The following is a 20,392-nucleotide window of genomic DNA, read 5'->3' on the forward strand; positions in this document are numbered from 1 at the left end:
GTGAGCGGGAAACAACGATACACGAAGGCGATGGACAATACACTTGCAAAATAAAGCATCAAACAAATACCCTTGAAAATGAGGTTGTGTAAATTACACAATCACATAAGAATTTATCCTTTATCCTAGGGGGAAAGTACTGAGCGTACTGGAGGTTATATTGGATAAAAATAGGAAGAAGTATTAAATTGGAAAATCAGAAAACTAGTTCAAAAACGGAAAGTTTCCGGATAAATCAGAAGGGTTGGCAGATATGTACTATCTATGGAGTGAGTACATTACACTGGCACGAACACTGTGCCGTTTCACAGTTCTTTATGCGAGCTGGTAGGAACAAACATGGAGTCTCTGCGATCAAAATGTTAAAATAAATGCATTTAACGTTAATACGGGCCGAAATGTAATTATTTTCATCAGTCAGTTATGGAAAGAACCATGTATAGAAGGCGCAGGAAAAGAATGACAAATGGACATTATTTAAACCTATTATTTAAGAAAAAAAATTTGCTCATCACTCACTATATAATCAGACCTTGAAGCAGTAAGAAGACGTAGGACTAGACTGAAAGAGATTATTCATCTGGAGTAAATACCGTAATTTGGAAGGAAATATAATTCGTGGCTACACGGCCAACACTTGTTATCAAGATTTAATCGCTGCGCGAAAGATAAAATACTATAAAAGGAGATAAACCAGATTACAATAGAGCTACGTCACGAAGTGGCGCAGAGCTTAAATAAATTTGCCCGATACCGCTTAATAGTAAAAGATATGTACTGATCAGCTGTTGAGTGCGTTCGCACCAATAAAAATATAGAGGAAAGAAGTTCCTTTTCAAATTGGAATAAATACTTAATAATTATCCTAGTCGATTTGGAGCTAGCATATTGGACTAACTGTACCATAGCAAAATCCATACAATTTGAGCTTCACAAGAGATATATTAGTTGAAGAATGACAGCAATGAATCACATATTTTGTTATTATTCTGTTACATACGTACGAGATTCCACTATGAGCCTGTAAAGAAGCAAGGCAACGCTATTTGGATCTTGATGAGGCGATACGATGTTGATCATCCCAGATGACCAGTGATCAATTGTGGAGAGCTACGATGAACCCGATCATTCGTGGAGGAACCAGATGACGAGATCCTGATCTCAGATGACCGGAGATGAGAAGACATCGAGACCACCTTGAGCAAAGCTAACTCTATTATCTGAGTCGTTTTCGTAAGTAAGAGAATATTACCTTTTATAATTATATGTTGATATGTGTATTTGTGCGAAGACAGTGCGTAGATAAACGTCTAGATGAGATTATTGGAAGTAGGTATTCATCTATATGAAATGTCAATTTCATTAGTAGGCGTGGTCACCAAGTGATATTCCGATCGTAATGTTTCCAGTGATATGTGAGAGTAAATAGTTAGTGTCATTATTATTATCAGTGAAGAGTAAAGTGTGAAGTTGACATTAACACCAATGATGTTAAATTTGGCACTATGATGATAGGAAGCAAAGAGGGCATTTTAAGAATGTCACGGCATGTTGACGTGCAGTTTAATGAAGTGATTTGCATATGATGAAGAGAGAGATTTATTATACGTGAAATGTGAGTAATAACTGACGCGTTATAGATATGGTATAAGGATGATAGTGATTTATGATGGTCATATTTATTATTTTCTTCGAGAGAGATAGTCATAGTTGTTCTAAGTGAGACGATGTGATTTTCAAATGATGTTTCTGAGAGTGTCAGTGAATTCTTGCCAATTCCATATGATAATTCTTAATCCTATGCATTTTCACATAGCTTAGGATACGATCTCGAGATTGATAGAGCAATGTTTTTATCCATGTTAGGATTGTCTAGAGAGTCATACATGTAGTCATGATAATATTTAAGCCTTCACTGAATTATTATTTCGGATGATTTTGAAAACTCTCACTGTGTATAACATTATTCTGAACAATATTCAACCTACTAGACTAATCACTGGTGACATAGCTATTCAAAAAGGATAATTTTTAGTCGAAGATAGTGTCTTCTGACCAAGTAGATTTTCCGTTAGTAGTAGGTGTGATGATAATTTCATAGGGTATGTATGATGACGTTTCTTACAACCAAATACGCACGTAGACTAATACTTATCACTAAAATTAAGGTCACATTACCTTAAGTTTATAAGTTAAATCTTATGATAACGTTACTTGGAGGGTGATAACGACTTACACTGAACATAGCTTAGCTTATGGTGAGTGACACAGGAAAATATGAGTAACTAAGAGGCAATTGAGCATGCGAATGTGAATATTTAAACTGAGAAACATACGTGAGTGTACTTGTCAATTCAAAATCAGGAGAAGTTTTGAGATAGTTTTTATTGAGAATTTTACACCTGCATCGAGACAGTTAGTGTAAATTGAAATATGTGTCAGTCCTATGAGTAAGGAATAGGTAGTCACAAACTGAATTTCATATTTATTCGAAGAATAACTGATATTCAGACAATTTGAACTCCAATTCTTATCTGAACACCAACTCAATGATTCCATAAGCGTTCTTTATTTCTCAAGAAAGTTTAATCAGAGATATTGTAAATAGTAATTGATACAATTTTTCTTTTTTTTCTTTTTAAAGGATGCATCCAACACTCTTAATATTCTTGATTTTAATGTTTATTTTCTTGTCAGTATGGCACAAGTAAATATAATTAATTTCATTCATATTAGTTTAATTTATTATCGCCCAACTTCGTAAGTGAATTGCCTACGAACGAAACCATATGTTTCTTTTTAATTCCCAAATGTTATGTAATATTTCTTCTAATATTCTATAATGTTGAGAGATCAATGGACTCATGAAATGAAATGGTAGAATCCTAGAATGCGTTTATTTACGATGAGTTCGGAGGATATGATTTTTCTGAGATGTTGGTGAAGAATACAGACTGTAGGAATAACAACGAATTACTCACTTCAAGAAGTTTTCATTGGTCAAATTTAAGATGATTTTTCTTATAATGTCTAACTTAATATTTAAATAAATGTGAGATAGTATAACCTCAGCATTCTTTCTATGTGTTCCTAGAATAAGTATTAGTTATAAGATAGTGGTATCTTCAGTTGACAACTTCTCTATGAGCTAATAAGAGTATGGTATCTAACTAGTAACGGGTAAGAGACGTCTTTCAACATTAGTTAGAATCTACCATTAACCGACCTGAACATTTTTCTCTTATGGAACCCATACCCATAAAACTTAGTCGTTGAACCAATTGAATTTAGAGCTAGTCAGGATCTCGTGTCCATGCCTGGACGCGGGAACGGCGCAACAATATCAGTAGCTGGATTCAATCTGTGGATATCCAAATAGTCCAGTTTCCTAGAAGAACTGTGAATAAGATTTAACTACTCTGTAATGAAGATAACGTTTTACATCTCAATTTACCATAAGTATTTCCCTACGTTAGCTTTCCACCTCTTTTTGTCTTTTTTGAGTTGTTCTAGATTTTTCTGCTATTATTTACATACTAAAGTGAATCAGCACAGAAAACATACTGTAATTCCAATATACTGTATTAATAATATAGAAAACAAATATTAATTTAATAGATAAAAAATAACATTTGCACAATATTTTTGTATTATACAAATCTCTACTGAATATCTCACTCCACAAGCCAACTGGTTAAGAGGGTTGCTGGGCCCCTACCTGCTATGTAAGATGCAAATGTGTATTAAGTAGTGTATATTAAACCATTCTTATTATTGTAGTGACCATTTTTGTCATTTTAAATGCCTATTTTAATGATTTTACTGCCTAATTTTAAGAGTTTATTTTAGCCAAAATAAATGCCTGAATTCTCAGGCTCTAGTTATTATAAATGAAAATGGCTGTTTTAAATGCAGATGGATTGTAAAGTTTCGATGATAATATCACTAATCACAGAGGATGCACTCCTTTTATAGTCTTAAGTTTATTTTCAAATAGCTTCTTCAGTAAGTTAAAAATTGGTGTATGAAAACCTTCCATCTCAAAACATTTGATTTCTGCAATATCCACACACACATTTTGAAGAGAAACTGCAAGAGACTAAACCCTATTTGTACTTCTTTAATAATACTTAAATTACTCAAAATCAAAGAAATTTGTTTTGAAAAACTAAATTGGTCATAAAATTGGAAATAATAAGTAGTACACCATGTAAGGAGTGTCATTTGACAATGATCTGAAAGACATAACAGTCATAATATTTGTAACAATCACATCACAAAAATTATGTACAAAATACAGTACAACATGAATGCTTTTCTTTCAAATAAACATTACTTCTGCTGTCTAAATCATACACACTTGTCTTCTCCTCATTTGACAGTTTAATGCACCACTATCTCAATCACTATTCACATCTGAGGCAACTGTTCAATAGGAGTAGCAAACTTGAAGTCTTCAGGAAACAGCTTAGCAGCGTGAGGATACATCAACTTGTATGACTGGCGAATTGTAACGTCAGCCACGCCTGCAATATCACCAATTTCTTTCTGACTCCTTTTGTCTTCTGAAGCCTGTAAAAAACACAATAGTACATTAAAAGTCTGTCTAAATTTTTGAGAAACATAAAATATAAATCAAAGAATAATAGAGATTATCTGGCTAGTTGACTAGTTCACCTTTTGAGCTCTGACAGGCTCTTAACCTTTTAAGTACTGTATGTTAAGCAACCATGATGCACTCCATATAGACTAGGTTAGAAAGGGAAGAAATTACATAACCAGACTGTTGCTTGGGAGCTGCGCTGCTTGTAACTCTACCTGAATTATCAAATAAATTACTTGCCATAATCAAGTGTAATCATGGCTGACTATTAACAGGTCAGGATGATGAAAACACCAACTTGTTGGGCAATGTGGCTATTACATGTAACTAATCTCATGATTAGACCCGTATTGAATTTGCTATAATATGCTTACAATATTGTGATTTTTTATTCCACCTTTTCAATACAATAATGGTTTTATGTTGTTAGATCATAATGTTACAACACTATTTTATAGGGACATGTTTCGCTTGAATTTCAAGCATCCTCAGCTAATATAATCATCTCAAGTTTAAGACCTGTCATATTTGATTTGCTTTGACAAATGTGTGCGTAATTATAATTCTAAAATTAAGTAATAAAATATATAAACATAGGAATGACTATACTAAAATTGGAATAATCGTTAATTCTAAAGATATTGACATCCAAAACACAATATCTTCAAATGAAATTTGGCTGAAATTGTTTTCTCAAAGTTCTAGTTTATTAAAAAATTGTAATTTGACTTCTATGTTAAAATTTGAATCGTAATTATAGTTAAAACTTTTTGGTGTCTGAAGATTAAAATCTTGGATACGTTGGAATTCAGCTTCAAGTTTTAATTTTGAGGCTTGCTACTGTAATTTAATAGTTTTGAACAGTAAAATGTTGAATTAGTTAGTTTCATCGAACTAGTCTTGTTTTTATGATCAGATTTTCCGTTGGTAGTAGTTTGTATTTATGAGGGTTTTAGTCAAAAGGGACGTCAATCCAAAATCTTGAGGAGTTGATTTGTTTCTTTCATAATATTTGAATGATGGTGCGTCTGTAACAAAGGAAATTTATGTGAATAATGTTGTGTGTTATTGTGCTTTTACAGTGATTTGATGGTACGTATTCACTTAACCCTTTGACTGCTACTACAAAACCTTGTGGACTTTGTTACATTATGGTGACTGTTATCTGTTGTGGTTCTACTCCTTGTGTTGTATGTACGGAAAAGAGAGCAATTGCCAATATTATTACAAACTTTCAAATCAGATAATAGTAAATTCTTTGGTGAGGGTTTTTGGCGTGGTGAGGAGTCCTTATCTGTTGTCGATGTGGGGGTAGGGGAGGAGACCGTAGGCGGGGCATTGGGCCTTGGCGTGTTGTGTGGAGGAGAATCTTTATGCGTTGTCGAAGTAGTTTCTGTGGTGGGAGTTTTCAGATTAAATATCTTAAAGAATTTACTATTATCTGATTTGAAAGTTTGTAATAATATTGGCAATTGCTCTATTAACGGACTTTTTATATCGACCGCGTCATTCAGGTTTATTTCCTTATTAAAATATTGGTCCAAATAAATATATATATTTTTAAACTTCATCATTAGCTCCCCCTTTTCAATCCTTTTGATTATTGTGAGGTTTTTGTCTATTGAGGTATATTGATGGCCGGTTTCTTTCATATGGTTACTCATTGTGGAATATTTATTGTATTTTAAGGCGTTAAAGTGTTCCATGTATCTAGTAAGGAAGCTGCAGCCAGTTTGGCCAACATATGAAAATTTACACTGTGTGCATGATAGTCTGTATATTATGGAGCCTTGAAATTTGTTATTGTTGGAGTTTACTATGTTATGATTAAAGAATAAGTTTTTATTGGTGTTGTGTGTTTTGAAGGTTATTTGTATATCCCATTTTTTCAGTGGGTTTGCTATTTGATGAATCGTTGGACTGGTGTAAGTAAAATTTGCGTATTTTGATTTTTAAGTCTTTTCTGGTGCGAGATTTGTGGCTAATTTGCGTTTTACTTTATTGATGATTCGATTTACCATCTCTCTTTTTTGTATCCATTGACTAGTGCTAGTTCTTTTACAAAATTTAGTTCCTTCGTGAAATTCGCGGCTGATAAGGGTATTTTGTGAGCTCTGTAGACTATACTAAAAAAGGTTGCCTGTTTGTGGGATTTCGGGTGGAGTGAATCATTTCTTATTGTTATTGAAATGTGTGTCGGCTTTCTGAATATTTGAAAATCGAATTTAGAATTTAAGCATGTTACGGTAACATCCAGGAAATTTAATGAATTGTCTTTTTTGTCTACTTTAGTAAATTTTATGTAAATGTCGATATTATTTTTAAAATCTAAGATTTTTTCGCTATTATTTTTCCAGTTATCTATTATTACGAACGTGTGGTCTACAAATCTTAGCCAAAGGCAGAGTCCTTCCATATTCGGTTTAATTATTCTATGTTCCATGTTGTCCATATAAATATCTGCTAATATCCCTGAGCTGGGGTCACTCGTAGCTAAACTCAACTCGTGGTAAATTTTGTTGTTAAAAGTGAAATAGTTATTATTTAATACGAATTTAAGTAGTTTAATAAATTCATCTATTTTGAGCTTACTTAGGTTACTATGTTTGCAGAGGTTTGAATTAATAATTTCCACTGTTTCTTTAATAGGGATGTTTGAATACATATTAGTAATGTCAAATGAGCTCATCCTATGGTGGGGTTGCAAGTTGAAGTTCTTTAGTTTTTTGCAAAATTCAATTGAATTTTTAATTGAGGAAGTATTATAGAACTTATGTTTTTAAGAAACTGATGTATAAATTTTGACATTTTATATGTTGGGCTATTCCTGCTTCTAAGATTGGTCGAATGGGTTGTTGTTTTTGTGTAACTTGGGTAGTGCCTTTGCCTTAGGTATTGTCGGGTTCATGTTAACCATTTTTTGTTGTTCTTGCTCATTAAATAAACAAGTTGAACTTTTAAGGATTGTTTTTAGATTTCGTTGAATTCTAGAGACCGGGTCTTTATTTACTATAGTGTAAGATTCATTAGAAAAGAACTCTTCGGTTTTTTTAATGTAGTCGCTTTTATTTACTAGGACTATTGTTTCACCTTTACCCGCCTTGGTTACAATAACGTTGTTATCCCTTATTTTTGTTTTTAATTCCTTTATTTGTTTTAGGAGGGTCTGGTTGGAGTTGGTTTTCATTTCTTTTACTAAACTTAGGAGTTTCTTTTTTTACTTCGAATTTAATATCATTTTGTATTTCTGCCGGCAATTTCCCTATATTTACTTCTGACTCCGCTATTGTGGTTGTCAAATCTTCCGTTTTTTGCGGATTGGACCAATTGAATTTAGCTCCTTTATTAAGTATGTTCATTTCATTTTCAGAAAAGTTGGTGTCTGATAAATTAATTGCCGCGGGGGTGTTTTTCATTAAAGAAATCGAGTCTTTTTCTCTATTTACGTGTGTTGTTGACTTTTTTTGAGCTTTTTTTAGGTGTTCTAATTTGTTTTTCAGAGTTTTTTGCTTTCTGTCTAAGATGTTAGAAAGTTTTTCATTGGTATACTGTTGAATTGAACTCCATTCTAATGGGGATAAATCGGGACGTACTTGAGCGTACTTTGTAATGCAAGTTTAGTAACAATTTCATTCTATATAGCAACTTTATTTCATTTTTTAGCCTATTTTGTTTACTCTGTTTTGGGTGCCAAGACATTTGGAACTTGATATGTTCTTTCTTTGGGTAAACCTTAAAAACTTAGGTATTATACTGCACTTTAAACATTCTTTCAAAAACCATATATCTTTAGCAATCTTACTGACTTTAACCTTGAGGTTAATATGCCTGTTTGTCTTAGGTTTTGCCTGGTTGGCTATCACATTACATGTAACTAATCTCATGATTAGACCCGTATTGAATTTGCTATAATATGCTTACAATATTGTGATCTTTTATTCCACCTTTTCAATACAATTAATTGGTTTTATGTTGTTAGATCATAATGCTACAACACTATTTTATAGGGACATGTTTCGCTTGAATTTCAAGTATCCTTAGCCTATATAATCATCTCAAGGTTAAGACCGGTTACATTTGATTTGCTTTGACAAATTTGTGCTTAATTATAGTTCTAAAATTAAGTAATAAAATATATAAACATAGGAATATATGAACACATTAATAGTTTAACAATATGAATGACTATACTAAAATTGGAATAATCGTTATTTCTAAAGATATTGACGTCCAAACCACAGTATCTTCAAATGTTAAAAATTTGGCTAAAATTGTTTTCTCAAAGTTCTAGTTTATTAAAAACAATTGTAATTTGACTTCTATGTTAAAAATTTGAGTCGTAATTATAGTTAAAACTTATTGGCGTCTGAAGATTAAAATCTTGGATACATTGGAATTCAGCTTCAAGTTTTAATTTTGAGGCTTGCTACTGTAATTTAATAGTTTTGAACAGTAAAATGTTGAATTAGTTAGTTTCAGCGAACTATTCTTGTTTTTATGATCAGATTTTCCGTTGGTAGTAGTTTGTATTTATGAGGGTTTTAGTCAAAAGGGATGTCAATCCAAAATCTTGAGTTGATTTGTTTCTTTCATAATATTTGAATTATGGTGCGTCTGTAACAAAGGAAATTTACGTGAATAATGTTGTGTGTTATTGTGCTTTTACTGTGATCTGATTGTACGTATTCACTTAACCCTTTGACTGCTACTACAAAACCTTGTGGACTTTGTTACATTACGCTGATTGTTATCTGTTGTGGTTCTACTCCTTGTGTTATACGTATGGAAAAGCTGTTGTGAAGGGCGGGTAGGGGATTTAGGGGAAGAAATATTCGGCGAGGCGATATACATTGGCGTATCATGTGGTGAGGAGTCCTTATCTGTTGTCGAGGTGGGGGTAGGGGAGGAGACTGTCCCTATAAAATAGTGTTGTAGCATTATGATCTAACAACATAAAACCAATTGTATTGAAAAGGTGAATAAAAAATCACAATATTGTAAGCATACAATGTCGCTATGTAAATAAATATATTGTTCTTTGTTACAAGCCTACAACTAGGTGATCAAGTTAAGTTCTAATTAAACAGAACTTTACCACAAAATGTGGATAATATAGATTGAATAAACTATTGTCGGATATGTAAAACAGACATAAAATTAATGATTACGAATAACTTGGTTTATGACACTAGAAACTGTTAATAATACAATAGCAGAGCTGAACATTAAAAGTGGTGCATTTCCTGGACAAAAAGGCTTATGACGTGATGGTGGACTTTAAGAATACGAATTCCAATGTAGGATATTTAAATATATTAGAAGCCGGCAAATCATTCTTTAATGATAATAATGAAGTTTGAAATTAAGAATTAATGCACGCATATATCTGCAAAGTCTTTATGGAATATGTATTAAACCCAAGACCTCTTGTGACATTGTGTAGGTGTAAAAACAAACACGGTCTGAACTGAGAAGCCAGAGAGATAAACTATTGTAGATGCGGGAGTGGATTACAAGCTTGGCTTCAGATGCAGCGTTGTCCGAGTGCAGTTTTATGAATATTGTTGAATCAGCAAATACTACAGTGTGAAACAAAAAGTGGAAGTAAAGAAAGTGAAGTTTAATGTATTAAAAAGCACAATTGTATGACAGATCATCAATTGTGAATTTGACAGGGCGAGTGTAGTGAATTAAATGCAAGCCTTGGTGTGTTTAACAATGGTTAGCATGGTATTTAGGTAGGCCTATCCTATTTAAGTTCCACATACTCTCATCGTATCTAGAAATTCAGATGTGTGACAATGCTGAGGGGATAAATACTGACCTTCAGTACATGTATTAGAACAAAAATTCATCAATATAGCTCATGCAATACTGAACTTTAGAAGACAGAACCTTTTTGGACAGTTCTAAGCTGATATATTATTACATGGCATTTTTTCTAGGCACAATGATGATACACTACATTAATGTTGAAACCCTTAAATATGGAATTGAATGGAATAAAATATGCCTGAGATGGAATACTAAATTGAGTGTCAGGGCAAGGAGGCAGACATGAACAACCCGCCTGAATGATTTAATCAAAAACCTATGAAACAAGGTTGTAGTGAGGTCTGCCTTGTCAATACTATTACATAAAAATGTACTGTATATGTTTACTTATTTAATTCATACTGGTATCTCAAATGTTTCGAGAACTGGTACGTTCTCGCCTTCAGCAAACATTAAAACTACAAAATCCCCAAAAGTGAAATCTAACACACATAATTTATGTAAAAAAATATAAACACGTAGATTAAAACTGCTTTACACTAAAACTGCCAACAGTTCTATAAGGTATCTGTTGCAGTATAAAAACTGCTTTTCTTAATCTTCTTCTGGAGAGAAAAAATAAATCTCTAAGGGCCAGTTTCATCAACCATTGTTAAAAATCTGATAATGGAGCATTAGTTAACGTCTTGTTAAGATTTTAACGTGATGTTATGGAAATTGCGTTTCACAAAACACTATAACAAGCTCGTTAACTAACGTGGCATTAACATTAACGATCAAGTCAGCAGTGTATAACATTTAACATTATATCGCTCTTCTGAGCGGTGCCGGGCATAATGTTATTCATTTGTCACCTTTCTCCTGTTCTCCTTTTGCGCGGGATAAGAGGTTCCATTTGAAATACTTGTATGGTAACCTAAGAAAGAAGGGCAAAAAATAAAAGAAGTTTATTCGAAGAATGAGTTGGAGCGGGGAAGACGGGAGGTGGTATGTTTATTCCAGCATTTAAACTGATGACTTTGAAGATTATTGCATTAATCAGCGACGAAGTTGAGCCTCTTCGTAATGACGACTTGTGATGCAGAATATCGCAATATCGGAATTTTACTAACTGGACGTATCATTAATAGAGCTGGCCCCGTGGTGTAGGGGTAGCATGCCTGCCTCTTACCCGGAGGCCCCGGGTTCGATTCCCGTCCAGGTCAGGGATTTTTACCTGGACCTGAGGGCTGGTTCGAGGTCCACTCAGCCTACGTGATTAGAATTGAGGAGCTATCTGACGGTGAGATAGCAGCCCCGGTCTAGAAAGCCAAGAATAACGGCCGAGAGGATTCGTCGTGCTGACCATCCTCAACAAGTGTCCATAGAACTGTAACCTTCTCTTTCTAATCAGTTCAAACACTCTTTCAGTTCTTTGATATAAATCTTTGTTAGATTTGTGTCTCCTCTCCCTCATTTTTACATTTGGGTCCGGAATTTTTCTTAGCATTTTTCTTTCTCTCTTCCAGATAGCTTCAAGTCCACCTTTTCCAATGTTTCCGCTGCATACAGGCACTCGGGTGTCAAGATGCCTCAATTTAGCCCCATGAGATGAAACCTTTTTGTTGTACGTGTTCCTTGTCAGTTGAAATACCACTTCCATTTTTTTTTCTCCTGCTCCTTAATGGGATTCTTTTCCGACCCATACTCTTGTAAAATTTCTACCAAATACTAAGAGTTCTTAATGCTCCTTACTTTTTTGTCTCCTAACTTCAACAACTGAGGGGCCTCTTTAATGTTGGTCATGAATGCAGTCTTCTCAAAAGAAATTTGAAGCCCAGTCTTCTTTGCCATCATCTGGAGTTCTTCAGTCCTTTTCTTAGCCGCTGACATATGGTTGGAGAGTATCACAAAATCATCAGTGAATGCCAAACAATCTATATTTATACTCTCCTTACCTCTCCCAATCTTGAAAGTCTCTTTATTAGGAATTCCCTTCTTCCATGCCCCAATGAATTTTTCGGTTTTCCTGTCAATGGCATCATATGCCTTTCTTAAGTCCACAAAAAGTGCCACATATTTGTTCTACCCCAGCATCTTGTATCTTATGATACTCTTTAGATTGAAGATTTGTTCCGCACATGTGATCTACTTTTCCGGAAGCCTGCTTGATATTCTCCTAATTCTTGATCCAGTATACCTTCTACTCTATTTAGTAATGTTTTAGAGAAAATCTTATACGGGACCAAAACTGTAGAAATCCTCTGTAATTATTAACCTCCACCTTATCACCTTTCTTATGCAATGGATGTACCAGAGCTGTCTGCCAGTCTTTAGGGATCCTATCCATTTCCTATATGTTCCCAAGTAATAGAGCCAGAAATGTTATTACTCAGTAGGCCCCATTTTTAGGAGTTCTGCCACGATGTCATCTTCATCTGCAGCTTTGTTGTCCTTTAACCCTTGAATAATCCGGGTAACTTCTTCTTTGTCAGGTGGTAGTGAATTAGATGTTGTTATCTTTGGAGGCTTGATTTCGAACCTTTCTTGTGGACCATCGCAGTTCAGTAGGTTTTGGAAGTACCTGGCGAGAATATCAAAATTTTCCACGTTGGTCATCCCAAATTTCCCTTCTTCATCTCTGAAGCAGAGTTCTGGTGCCTAATAGCCTTTTAATTGTGATTTGAAGGTCTGGCAGAAGAGTCTGGCAGAAGAGTCTGGTGTTATTCTTCTGGAAATCATCTTGTGTTTTCTTCAACCGATTTTTTCGTATTGTCTCTTGATCCTTCGAAATACCCGGGCTGTTAGTTTCATCTGGGTTCTGAAGGATAATAGGTCCTCTTCCTTTTTGGTTCTTCCATGCCTCTGTCCTATGTCCGAGTGCCTCATTGCATTCATTCTACCTTTCCCGTATCTTTTGGTTTGCCTGGAGGAGTGTCCTCAACCGCACCATTGATCTTGTCTTGGATTTCATCCCATTTTTCAGATTCGAGATTCTTCAGTTTGTTACTGCACATATTGCATTAATAATTATATTTAAGCAATTATATCATTTATTTGTGTTTTAACTTAACAATATTGTAGTATTTCATTTATATAATGTATTTGTTGATGAAGTTGTGTATAGAGAGCAGCACCTTCCTTCTGGGACTTTGTTCTGGCGTGAGTGACTGGCTAGGGACCAGGAGAAGTGCGACAGACATGCCGCGAGTAACATGTAGAGACAACAGTCTCATGAAATAATGTAATTGCACAACAGTGCTAACATTTTTAAGTTCAGCCAAACCATTCACACAATTTTAGTTACGTCTTTTCAAGTCTAAATAATATTTCTAGTGTTTTTAGTATCAGTGCTTACCTCATATGTGTGAATGTATAATTGTATATGTACAGGCAGTACATACTGGTGTGTTTTATTTCACGTATAACTGAATAAATCAGTGACTTGTGTGCTCTATATTTTTTACAAACGGTATTTTCTTAATAACATTTAAGTGGTCCTCCGAAGGTGTACTTTATTATGGGGTTACTATATGCGACCACCAGAGGTGAGGTTAGATCATGAACATACAATAATTCATCTCAGTCAAATATTTTGGTCCTCCGGGCAGGATATTCGAGTTTTCCTTCTTATGTGACAGTATACATAGTGCATTTACAGTGACTGGATTATGATGATAACACTATGCGATATATTTTGGTGCAATTTACGACGCAACTCGCCACATGGCTGATTTGCACGCAATGTCACGCCGCTATATCAGAGCTACCAAGTGCGCCGGTCAAATCTTCCACGCTATGGAGCGTACAACCTGTGGACTGTTGGCAGTAGCAACCCGGAGTCATGTCAAGATGGCTCCTTGATGACAACTATTTCACACACCTTACAAGGTCAGATCCAATTTATATCTTTATTCCTATCCTTTCGTTATGGCAGAGGAGAGTATTAAAATTCTAATACGCAAACAAGGTGTAATAAAGAGCAGCGTGACACATATTACAAACTTCATAGATGGGTTTAACAGTGAGCAGGGAATTATGGATATTATCTCTTGTAGAGAAAGTTTAGAGGAATTGAAACAAAAGTATGAGGACAATCAACCCCAGTTAGAAATCAGTGAGGAGGGAGAAAGATACGAAGCAGATAGAGAATTATTTGAAGACACATATCATCAGATAAAGGTCGACATAGAATAATCACCCAGCATGAAATAACAGATCTTTCCAGACACTCCAGTCAAGGGAATATCTCAGTAAGCAATAATTACAATGGGGTCCACATCAAATTACCTACTATTACACTGAAACCATTTGGAGGCGAGTATGAAGACTGGAGAAGATTTCACGATTCTTTTGTATCTGTGATCCATAACAATCACGATTTAAAGATATTCAGAAATTTCACTACTTAATTAGCAGTTTAAGAAACGAACCTCTTTCAACTGCACAAAGTCTCCCTCTATCTGCTGAAAACTACAGCATAGTTTGGCAAAAGTTAATAGACAGGTTTCAAAACAACAAATTTATTATTGTCACAATTGTTAATCAACAAACTAGACCCAGCGACTAGGAAGGCATGGAAAATACACACTTCAGGCTCTGAGAATCTCTGGAGGCGTTGTGGACATTTTTAGAAAAGAGATGTTTAGCACTTGAGGCAATCAAGCCAGGGACTCAAGTTCAACAGATTAAACAGACAATTAGAACTACACCCAAACATCAAGTAAGCAATGTGCATGCTAGTGTTAATTACCAATGTGTACTCTGCAAGAGCTCACTTTACCTATGTAAGTGCAAGTCCTTCAAAAGGCTCAATGTCCATGAGAGACATAATGTTGAGAGAGATTATAAATTATGCTTTAACTGCTTGGGCAATAATCATAATGTCGATCAGTGCCAATCAGGCTCGTGCGAGATGTGCGGAAAATATCATAATTCACTATTGCATGATGACACCAGACGTGACCGCAGCAGGCCAATGCTTAGCTCACGGAAAACAGCAAGGAAACACAGCTCGTGCCAGGCAGTAGCTAATCACACAACCAGTTCAACAGATGTTACTCACTGCGCTGTCAAGGAATCCGCTCTGTCTACAGTCTTAATATCAACAGCGATAGTCAAGATTAAGGAAGTTCATGGTAATATGCATGAGGCTAGATGTCTTTTGGATTCAGGTTCTCAAACAAATTTCGTGAGCGAAGAACTACCTCAATTATTACGTCTCAGAAAACAAAAACATGTTACACCAGTAACTGGAATTAATGGTGCAGGAGTACAAACCTCACACTGCATTATTCATTTGCAATCTGTGGTCAGCCCTTTCAACATAGATGCCATATGCTTAGTGTTACCAAAGATTACAAACAACTTGCCAAGTAGAAAAATCGACATTTCAAGATGGAATCTACCCACCAATATAAAATACGCCGACAGAAATTTCCACATGCCAAGCAAGATCGATTTGCTACTCTATGCAGACATATTCTTTAAGGTTATATTGGAGGGCAAGGAATCTTGTGATGAGTATCCAACATTGCAAAATATGAAACTGGGTTGGGTAGTAGCTGGCCAGGCACCCATACAACAACATCAAAGGGAAAATGTAACATCACTATTCATCCAGGTAGACCAATTAGACACACAACTTAAAATATTCTGGGAAAAAGAAGAACTGAATATGCCACTAGTCACCAAGGAAGAAAGAGATTGCGAAGAACACTTCACCAAGAACAGTACGCGAGATGCTACAGGAAGGTTCTGAGTTCAATTACCATTTAAACAGACTTCATCGCAGTTAGGGAATTCATACCCACAGGCAGTAGTGAGATTCTACAGTACTGAGAAGAAACCTAATCGTTATCCCAAATTAAGAGAAGAATATTCAGCATTCATGAACGAGTATCTGAAACTTGGCCAAATGAAACCAGTACCCAAGTGCACTGAAGATGGAGGATACTTCATGCCACATCATGCTGTATTCAAACCAACAAGTACCAGCACTAAAACTCGTGTTGTCTTTGATGCGTCTGCTAAAACTGACAGTGGCGTATCTTTGAATGATAAGTTACTCGTAGGTCCTACCATACAAGACGACCTGCATTCTATTGTACTACATTTCAGATCACACAAGATTGCTCGTCGCAGATATTACAAATGTGTATCGACAAATTCAAGTTGACAACGAGGACATGAAACTAGAACGAATACTATGGAGAAACACTAGCACCAAACCTCTCCAGTGTTATGAACTCACGACAGTTACTTACGGAACGGCAAGTGCTCCCTTTTTTGCTGTGAGATGCTTGAAACAGTTAGCCGATGACGAGTCAAAGGAATTTCCACAAGCAGCAGCTGTCCTTAGAAAGGATTTTTATATTGATGACCTCCTAACCAGAGCCAATACTGAATCAGAAGCCATTCGCTTACAGCAGGAATTAGACATTAATGTTAAGAGGAGGATTTGAACTTATGGTGTTCTAACAGCAGTAAGGACATGTCAAAATACCAGAAGAAAATAGAGAAACCAAATCACCACTTTAAGTCGACAATGCAGACACAGTAAGAACATTGGGAATACTCTGGCACCCTTCTACGGACCAATTTCAATTCAATGTAACTGTTAAAAGGATTTCTCATGAAACCAAGAGAAGTGTACTCTCAGCTATTCCTGCAATTTTTGACCCTCTGGGCTTATTGGGTCCAGTTATTCTGTCATGCAAGGTCGTTATGCAACAACTTTGGACTTATGAATTAAAATGGGACCAAGACCTGCCGAGTCAGCTTCTTAACACTTGGAATGCAATTTACTCGCAATTACCAGAACTTAACGATATAAAAATTGACAGGTACATTTTAAGCAAAACTAAAATTGTAAATTGTGAATTACGTGGTTTCTGTCACGCCTCTGAACGTGGTTGCGGGGCGAGCGTATACATTCGTACCACAGATGAACGAGGGCTTATTTCATGCAATTTGATATGTTCTAAATCAAGAGTCGCTCCTTTTAAACAATTGTCATTTCCACACTTATAATTGTGCGGCTCTCTCCTGTTAGCAAGATTACTTAAGCGAATGTTCACGAGTCTCAACCTGGATATTGGTTCTATTCATGCGTGGACAGAGTCAACAATTGTCTTACAATGGATTTCATAACGGTCGTCAAGGTGGAAAACATTCGTCGCCAACCGGGTCTCTGAAATCCAGGACATGGCTGAAAACTGCACATGGCGGCATGTATCTACACAACAGAATCCAGCTGACATATTGTCACGAGGAAGCGAGCCTCAAGCATTAAAATTACACGACCTCTGGTGGCATGGACCATCCTGGTTATGCGAGCCTGAAAAATTATGGCCATTCAGTACTGCAGAATGTACCTCAGAAGCACCTGAAGCCAAACCCACTACATGTGCAATCAACAGCTGCAATAATGAAGACATTGCTACAAGGTTTTCCTCGTTATCAAGAATGAAACGTGTCTTTGCGTACTGTAAAAGATTCATCTACAATCTACAGCACTCTCATGCAAAGATTACAGGAAATCTAAGCACGGAAGAATGCAACAAAGCACTACTTTGCTGTGTACGATATATTCAACACCAGGAATTTCAGAAGGAAGTTCAATATCTCCAACTGAAAAAAGAAGTTGACAAGAGAAGTCAGTTAAAATCTCTCGCTCCATTTCTTGATAAAGACGAGTTTCTCAGAGTGGGGGGGGGGGGGGAGGGGCAATTACGTAATGCAGACGCAGCATATGACCAGAAACATCAGTTTATATTACCAGCACATCACCATATCACAAAATTAATTATTTGTGACGAACACTTAAGATTACTACATGCTAGCACACAGCTACTAGTTGCATCACTTAGAATGAAGTATTGGATTCCTCACGCCAGGACAACTGTCAAAGGTGTCATTCGCAAATGTGTGACATGTTACAAGTTCAGGGCCGAGAGCTCATCGCAATTGATGGGCCAGCTGCCTGCTAAAAGAGTTAAGCCCACTCGTCCTTTCCTATATCGCAGTGTAGACTTTGCGGGACCCTTCTTCATTAAACAAGGTTCTCCCCGTAGTAACACGAAAGTAAAATGTTACGTTGCACTTTTGTCTGCTTAGCCACCATAGCCATTCATTTGGAACTTGTAAGCAATTTAACCACTGAAGCCTTCATTGCTGCCTAAAGGAGAATGATAGCCTGGAGAGGAAAGGTACTTCAACTTCACAGTGACAATGGTTCATCGTTCATCGGAGCCAGAAATCAACTTCAAGAACTTCACGAATTATTCCAAAAAGAGCAACACCAACGACAGATTGATAATGTTGGAATCCAAGAAGGATTTACCTGGAAATTCATTCCTCCACTAGCAACAAACTTCGGAGGTCTTTGGGAAGCTGGGGTGAAATCTATGAAATTTCATCTTACTAGAGTTACCAAGCACAATCACTTGACATTTGAAGAAATGACTACTCTCCTCTGTCAGACAGAATCCATTTTAAATTCATGTCCAATCACTCTCCTGAACAATGACCCAAATGACACCTCTTATCTTTTACCAGGACATTTCGTGATAGGAGAACCCATGATGGCCATACCTGAACCAGACCTAACCTTATCAAATACTTCCAGGCTTTCCAGGTGGAATCATCTTCAAAAGATGAAGGGACATTTTTGGAGCAGGTGGTCATCTGACTATCTGGGCAGCTTGCAGCAACGTATGAGATGAAGGTCAGCACAGCCCAGTATACCTACAGGAACTTTGAAATGTCTCGTCCATTCCTCTATGCTGATATAGTGGGTCTGTCCCTGCTTTCGAGGGCGGATTGCTATGAATGGGTCTCTCCTGGCTTCCTCAAATATTCTTCTTCCTTCTTCTTCCCTGTCTGCCGTTTTCTTCTCCCATGTTAGTGTTTTGTAGCATCATCTTTTCTCGGCGTATGTCTGGAGGAGTGTATGATTCTCGATGTCCGCAGCACTCTTGATCGAACCATGCTTTTGCTCTTCGCACTTTCCTGGGGCTGGCTGCTTGTGTTAAGAGTTTCTCCAGTTCATGCACTGCTTCCTCTACATTTGAGTTGTCGATTAGTGTTTTGATTTGTTCCATCTGTTCTTGGCTTTCTTCCACTTTTCTAATATCCAATCTCCTTGAGAGTGGTCTCCTTTCTTGTTTTTCTTTGTCTACCATTCACTTTGTTTGTTGATGCTCATTGGAATGTCTTTTCTTATTGGTGTGTGGTTCGCGTTCCAAAGTGGGTTGATATCCCCTTTTAATTCTCCTCTTATGAGGGCGATGTCTGTAGTGCTTTTGCCGTTGTGGCAAATATATGTAGGGACATTAGTGTCATTTAGCAGGATGAAACCTTCTTCTTGCAGTGAATCTATTACTAATTTTGTTTTGTGATTTGGTATGTCCAACCGACAATTTAAATCCCCTGCAATAACTAGAGGGATGTCTTTCTTGCTCTGTGTTATTTGTTGGCCCAATTCGTCTATTGTATCTATAGCCGTTGCATTTGGCTGAAAGTTGGTTGCTAATATTGTGATGTATTTTGTCTCTATTAGAATGGAGTGGTTCTGCTCTGATGTCGATACAACTGGTGTTATCCACGGTTTAAGAAGGACTGTTATTCCTCCTTTCCTCTTTCCCCTTGTTTTGCTAGCAGGTGTATGCTATAGTATTCCAGGTGCTGCCAATGGTCTGTGAGAAAGGTTTCCATGAATATAGCTGCATCATATCCTTCAAGAAAGTCTGGTGGAGCTATGCATGCTGCGCTCTTTAATCCTTCTACATTCCATAACATTATTTTCATGCTTCTTCACCCATCGATTTCTCCAAGTCTTGTAATTTCCGAGAGCTTCTGAGTTGTTTTATTCAAGTGATGTCCCTGTTTCCCTTTGAAAAGACTGAATAAAACGGTAGCGTCTGTTACTCCTGTTGGCCAAAATTCCCTCTTGTTTGCACTTTCAAGGAATTTGAAAGGTATTCCTACCTTGAAAGCTTTGGTGCTGTATCTTGTTTCTATCTCTTCGCAAGT

The 20,392-nt window shown here is 36.3% G+C and overlaps 1 protein-coding gene across 1 annotated transcript in view; it reads right to left on the reverse strand.

The window, feature by feature from the left end:
* Nucleotides 1-4,211: 4,211 nt before the first annotated feature.
* The window catches only part of TfIIB (transcription factor IIB), a 162,454-nt gene continuing 146,273 nt past the window's right edge, over nt 4,212-20,392 (reverse strand). Inside the window, exon 7 of the mRNA XM_067145464.2 lies at nt 4,212-4,572. Coding sequence (XP_067001565.1) covers nt 4,411-4,572 — 162 coding nt within the window. The 3' untranslated portion in view covers nt 4,212-4,410. The remainder of the gene's footprint in view (nt 4,573-20,392) is intronic.

The sequence above is a fragment of the Anabrus simplex genome, chromosome 4 (genome assembly GCF_040414725.1).
Source record: "Anabrus simplex isolate iqAnaSimp1 chromosome 4, ASM4041472v1, whole genome shotgun sequence".
In the NCBI taxonomy this organism is placed as follows: Eukaryota; Metazoa; Arthropoda; class Insecta; order Orthoptera; family Tettigoniidae; genus Anabrus; species Anabrus simplex.